General features: G+C 36.0%; 1 protein-coding gene across 1 annotated transcript; it reads left to right on the plus strand.

The window, feature by feature from the left end:
• Positions 1–1,430: 1,430 nt before the first annotated feature.
• LOC116117642 (SNF2 domain-containing protein CLASSY 3-like) lies at positions 1,431–5,970 on the plus strand. The gene is given in 5 exon segments (XM_031403669.1): positions 1,431–2,615; positions 3,035–3,121; positions 3,306–3,464; positions 4,003–5,385; positions 5,464–5,970. Coding segments are annotated over 5 exon segments (3,321 nt in total).
• Positions 5,971–7,157: the final 1,187 nt, after the last annotated feature.

A 7,157-nucleotide genomic window follows, 5' to 3' on the forward strand; every position in this document is an offset into this window, starting at 1 on the left:
TTGGCTTATAAGCACTTTGCTTATAAGCTAGTTTGACCAAGTATATTACTACATTATCCTTGTTTAATTTTAAAATTCCATAATATGTCCTTGTTTAATGTAGTATCTTTTTTAGTAATTTTATAATAAAATATACTTATAAGCCACATTTTACCAAACACGTCAATTACTTATCAATCACTTATAAGTACTTTAACCAAACACGTAATTGCTTAAAATTTTAAATGCTTATAAGTTAATTTTAGCTTATAAACAATTATTACTTATAAGCTAATTTTCATAAGTTCAAACACCCCCTAGATTTCTTATAAGCTGCTTGTTTAAGAAAAAGTAAACCACTGAAAGACTTGTTCACCCTTTGTCTTTAAACGATGATAATTTAACGGCGTTTAGGGTGACAATTTGATTTAAATATTGTATAATAGTTCAAAAATTCTAGGATTGGGTAATCGATTGAAAAACAAGTCTGCTATGGTTTGACATAAAAAAATATTATGCTGTGTTTAAAGAAATAATTATAGAAAATTCTAGAAAAGAAGTTTTTAGTTTGACCCTTTTTCTTAGTTAATCCCTAATTAAATCAAACTGATCAATTATCTCTTTCGCTAAATAAATAAATAAACTAATTGAATGAGGATTAAAAACATATTTTAAACTTGACTGATAGATAAACATAATTTCTATATTAAAGTAGGAAACGTAAAAGTTTATTTTATTAATTCGGGTATCAGAACCATCATGATTCACACACGTCACATCAGATCCACTCACACAGAAACCTACTGTTTCTCTTTCCACACGCTATCAGAGCCGTCACTGATTCGTCTTTATTTTCCATTTAACCCTACAAGGGCAATTAAGTCATTTGAAGACAGGTTTTGACTTATTCCGCTGCAGGTTTTTTTGCTCATGCATTCTTGGCGCCCTTTCACATTCTCTTTCCCTCTCCGGCAAGTCGCCGGTAAAATTTCTTCTTCTTTACTTTCATGATTTCTATAATACCCTCTATATTCACCCGCACGTCTCGAGTTGATATTTGGCTATTCCCTTCGTTTGAATACGTGACTGGACAGACTTCTCTCTCTGTCAATCTCGACGCCGGACGTTCTTTGCTGCTTTTTTTCACCAACCTCGTCTCTGACAAATGTACTTGTCTTTTTTAATATCAAGTTTTGTTTTTTCTTTGATTTTTTTTGGTTCTGTATTCTTTTTTCTATCTTTGGCCCTGAATACGAATGACTACTCTGCCTCTCTCTTACTTTCATTCTCTTTATAGAAACTGCAACGCTTTGTTTACCTTTTTGGCTGTGTATATGTTGATTACTTGTTTGGTGAAAGTTGAGATTTTTCCAGGTGTAATATAGGGATGTTAATATAGTTGTTTGTTTGGACTTGTAACAGAGGAAAAATCGCATCTTTGCAAGGGTGTAATGGATTCTACTTTGCCTATAGCGAAGAGGACCCGTTCTAGAGAGGCTATCATGTATAAGAAGATCCATGAGGAGATCAAGAAACGGAAACTAGATAGTGGTCGGACCGAGGCAGTGGCGAAGAGCGAATCAAGTTATTATCAAGTTAGATCAGTTAAGGGTGAGAATCTAGGATCAGGATCTGTAGCTTGTAAAGAAGTTGTTGATGTAGAAGGTGTAGAATCATTGAGTGGACATGATGCTACTTTTGTGTGTGTAGAGGATTCTGGGGAGGAGAACAAAGGTAATCCTCAAATGGGAGTAAAAGAGGGAACTGATGATGAGGTGATTGCGTTGGATGACAGTGACAGCGAGGATGGGGTGCTGTTTTTAGGGGAAGAATGTGATTTAGGGGTAGAAGAGTGTGATGAAGATGTTGATGAGGAAGAAGATGATGTTTTCGGTGGCCAAGGGTCAGGGGTGAGTGTGGACAGTTCAGATGAGCTGTTTTCATCCAGTGAAGAGGAGGATAATGATGATCCTGATTATGAAGACTATGGACCTGAAAAGTCTGAAACTTCTGATAGTGTAGCGGAGTCATCTAGTGAGGATGAAGGTGTGATTTTTGTTGAGGAGAGAGTGTTTGCAAAGGGAGCAAGTAAGGGCAAAGTGGTTGAAGAGAAAGATGGAATGGAGGATTTGGTTGATTCTGAAAACAGCAAAAACAATGGCATTAGTGAGGAATATAATGAATTTGATAATGTCAATCAATCGCTGAACTCTGTGGCTAAACGCACTAGATCATGCTTTAATTCTGAAAATTCGGAAAGGAAAACAAAACTCAGGCGCACATTGAGCATGGATGCGGAGAAGCTGGAATCTCGTAGGTTTGTTGATAATGACAATGACAAAGTGTCTCGCAGTGTTAAGAAGACAGGGCCTACGAAATTCTCCAATAGAAACCACATCTTGAAGTATAATGATGTGCAAAAGATTCTTTTGAATTCCATTTTGGGCGCGGAAGAAATTGGCTGTGAAACTTCTTTATCTGCTAGAAGTGATGGAAGTGATTTTGATTCTGAATCTGGAATTGAGGAATCAACTCCTCCAGAAAAAACAGAATCTGAAGAAGAAATGGATAGACTTTGGAATGAGTTGAACTTTGGTCTCACTTGCTCTGAGATACATTCCACTTATCCTGCCAAGGTACGTTGCCATTGTAATTTATTGAGCAATCAATATATCAATATTTTTCGTTTTTTGTATGTATTTGTTATTGCCTGGTTGTATTATCATCAATTTTGTTGGCTGCAAGTCAGTTCATTAGGCTGCCCTGTACTTCGTCATTCTCCTTTGTGCTGCTTGAAAATGTTATTTTGTTTTTGTTTATGATCTATGATGGACAATGAAAATTATAAGCATTATATATTATTGCGTTTTAAAGCTGATGTATATTTTGTTATCAAATGTTTTCTTCCTTTATATATTATTTGCTTTAATGGTTAATTCAAATCACTTAGTGTCTGTACTCTGCTGCAATCTATGTTCTTATTTACTCATTTTGCTCATTGCTTCCAGGATCCTAATTATTATATTGAGATTTCATTAACTAATATATGAGGCAGGCAGTAAAAAATGACGGGTTATTGGAATGTTCATTGGATAAATTCGATAAAGCAAGTTCAAGCGCTTTACTTTGTTGCCACTCTGAAGTAATTGGGTTCATCTTTTGGGATTATGATACAACATATTGTCTCGTTGCTCATAGACTACATATGTTTTAATAATTGGTTTTTCCAAAATTAGAGTGTTCTAGCTTATCAAATCTATTCATGTTATTTTATTTGCATTTATATCAAATAAAATGGTAAGTTCGAGTTGTTCCTTGTTCATTAGGTGGTGGAACATGGTGCAAAACCATCTCAAGAGGTCGAAGATGAAACTCCCCAATGTTCTCATGGAACTCATGAATTCGTCATTGATGAAGAAGTTGGAATTTTATGCAAGTTCTGCTCCTTCGTGAAAGTGGAGGTTAAATACATTTCAGCACCTTTTGTAAGTACTGCTTTAATGTTTTACTTATGTTGATAATAAGTTAAATTATTTGCCTTATGTATGAGTATGTGAAGTACATTATATTGAATCATTTGTGTTTCCTGATACTGGAATTTCTAATTTAGAGCAGTATGCATTTTCTTTCACAAGCATGAGTATGTTTTAATGTGATCAACTATTTATCTTAATAGAAAGCTTTTAGTGTTGATTATAATGCATTTAGTTGGAATTCAATGCTTTTTATTGAGCCACACCTCTTTTCTTTTTTAACTCTAATTTGGGTTGGCTAAATTTGTTGAAACTTTTTAGTTGTAATTTGAGAACTCTAGTGAAATGATTTTAAACTGCATTGATGAGCTGAATGTTTATTATGTTGATCAATCCAAAATTTGAATGTAGGTTTTCTAGATGATGTTTTGATTGATTTATTGATGCTAGAGGCTCCAATTTCATTGTTATATTTTTGGGGGAAAAAAAAAAAATCAAAAGTAACTGGGATCAAACATATGATATTCTAAACCTTGTTTTTCTTATGCAGTTTAAACGTGCTTCAGGATACTCTGAGCGGAAGGACTCGACAATGGGTCACTCTATGCTTGATGATCTCCGCAATAATGGCTCTGGTTTCAACTCCCAAGCTGCCTCGGATTCCAGTTCTCAAGCAGAAGCCACAGTGTGGGACACTATTCCTGGTGTAAAAGGTAGCATGTATCCTCATCAACGTGAAGGTTTTGAATTTATTTGGACTAATTTAGCCGGAGGAATAAAACTGGATGAACTGAAAACACAAACAAGCTCCATGAGGGGAAATGGATGCATTATATCACATGCTCCAGGAACAGGGAAATCTCGTCTTACTATTGTGTTTTTGCAGAGCTACGTGAATTTATATCCAAACTGCAAGCCGGTTATTGTTGCTCCTCGCAGTATGCTGCTTACCTGGGAAGAAGAGTTCCAGAAGTGGAAAGTTGATATTCCCTTTCACAATCTCAACAATCCAGAGTTATCTGGCAAGGAAGATGCTTATGCTCTCAATGTAATGAACAGGGCCAAGGTTAGACATGGGGAGCGCAAAAGAAACCTTATCCGACAGGTGAAGCTTTACTCATGGAACACAAAGGGAAGCATTTTGGGAATTAGTTACCAACTCTTTGCACGACTTGTTGGTATTGATAAGAAGGGTGGAGAGCCCTGCAAGGAAGTAGATGAGGATGTGAGAAAAATCCTTCTTGATTTTCCGGGTATTTTTGTCTTTGATGAAGGACACACACCTCGGAATCATGAGAGTGGTATTTTTAAGGCTCTGTCAAAAGTTAAAACAGAAAAGCGCATCATTCTCTCTGGGACTCCATTTCAGAATAACTTTGAAGAACTATATAATATTCTGTGTTTGGTGGCGCCAAAGTTTGCGGATTCAACGCAATCCAAAGTAGTCAAAAAGCGTGGACGCAAGCCGAATGAAGCCAAAGAGAAATGGGCTTCTCTGACCAGCTCCATCGGCAAAGTTTCTTCTGACAGATGACAAGATGAAGACAAGAATTTGAAAGAGCTTAAAACTATGATTGCCCCAATTGTGCATATACATAAAGGAACTGTTTTAAAAGAAAGTCTGCCTGGGTTGAAGCACTCTTTGGTTGTTTTACAGCCAGATGATTTCCAGAAGAGCCTCCTTGAAGGTGTCAAAAGATCTTATCATCAGCAAAGCGGTGGTTTTCAAAGATCAAAAAGCTTTCTTACCTTGGATCATATTGTGTCTGTGACATCTGTGCATCCTTCCTTGTTGCCTGAGCAATGCTACGAGGAAGAGGAGTTTGTTGTTCACAAGGTTAAGCTGGAAAAGCTTAGACTGAATGCTGAGGCAGGAATCAAAACCAAGTTTTTCATGATGCTTCTCAAACTTAGTGCTGCTATGAATGAAAAGGTATTGGTTTTCAGCCAATACATTGAGCCATTAACCTTGATAATGGACCAACTTAAATGTATTTTGAATTGGATTCAGGGCAAGGAGGTGCTATATATGGATGGGAAGCGAGATTTAAAGGAGCGGCAGTCGTCAATCAGAGTGTTCAATGATCCAAAGAGTGAAGCAAAGGTATTGCTTGCCTCAACAAGGGCTTGTGGTGAAGGAATAAATCTTGTGGGGGCTTCGCGGGTTGTGTTGCTTGATGTTACCTGGAATCCGGCTGTTGAAAGACAAGCTATAAGCAGAGCATATAGGCTTGGTCAGAAAAAATTTGTGTATGTTTATCATCTGATTACGTCGGGGACTATGGAAGAGAGTAAATGTTGTAGACAAGCGAGAAAGGAACGATATTCTGAGTTGGTATTCTCTTCTTCAGATGGAAGTGGCAATCAGCAGAAATCTGCAAGTGAAGAGTTAGAGGATAGAGTTTTGGAAGAGATGTTGCAACATCACAAATTCGTTGAGGAGATAATTGAGCAGCCTGAAGAGTCTAAGTTGATTGAGACTCTCGGCTTAACGAAAGCCTCCATCAACTTAGAGTAGATAACCAGTGTTGTAGTTCCACGAACCTGTACGCTTTTGGAGTTTTTGTTTTGTCTGAAGAAGTCCCATTATAAGCTTCTTCTGCTTTCTCTTTTGCCTGATTGTAGATATGCTATTATTAGGAACCGGTCCATCTCTTGCTTTAAGAATTGGAAATGGGCCAATGATTTTGATGTGTTATTATTTCTTGTGCACTGGGTAGAGAGTATCTGAAATGTATTGTGGGGAATTATACCATAACCATTACCAAAACCAAAAGAACATCAAATTCGGATTCTGTCTTGTTAGTGTCGGTAAATGGTTCCGTGGCAGTGAATTTATGGACAGATGTGCACACTGAATTGTTAATTTGGCTAAACAAATAAAATTATCCTTACAAGTCTGCTTGCCATAACAACGAGTGTTGTTAACAAATAAAATAAGTATTACCATATTTTATTTCTTAATTTACGAAATGAAAGGAAACAATCAGAGTTAAGGGACTTTTTTTTAACTGGGGTGTTCGGGTAAATTTATATGTATTTCGATTAATCTTTCGGGACATCAAAGTTAACGACTGGATAAACCTTTTAATGACTACTCCTATTAACAACGGAGGAGAATCGAATTCAATATCTCTTAAATAATATACCCAATAGTCTTTATCGTACACAATATATCTAAAAGAGACCATGCTTTAATCACACCTAAAAATCCTTCACAGAGTTTTGTTGTGGTTGTGCTTACAAGATATAAGATAAGTGTCCTTTGATTGCAAGCCAGCAGTCGCAGTCTACAGACATTCTATATGTCAAATCTGGTGAAATTCTATATTTATAATCCTTTCTTTTTCATGAAAATATCATAGTTTTAAAACCCCAGTAGAAAGGTAACTCGTTTTGCTACTCGAGTCACAAGTTAATCGGTTGGATCGATGACATCAGCGATAATTTTATTTTTTAAAAATTATTATTAATCCCTTAAATTTTAATATATTACAAAAATTTCCCTAAAAAGTTCCAAGTAATCCCTAAAATTTTTATTTATTTAAAAATATCCCAAAAATTATCAATTAATTCCTAAACTTTTGACACATCTCCAAAACACCTTATAAAATTACAAAGTAACCTTTATAATTTTGAAATATTACAAAAATTCCTCTAAGACCTGAACCGGACCAGAGAAGTTGCCGGATCCTGGTTGGACTG

This window comes from Pistacia vera, unplaced genomic scaffold, assembly GCF_008641045.1.
Source record: "Pistacia vera cultivar Batoury unplaced genomic scaffold, PisVer_v2 Contig82, whole genome shotgun sequence".
In the NCBI taxonomy this organism is placed as follows: Eukaryota; Viridiplantae; Streptophyta; class Magnoliopsida; order Sapindales; family Anacardiaceae; genus Pistacia; species Pistacia vera.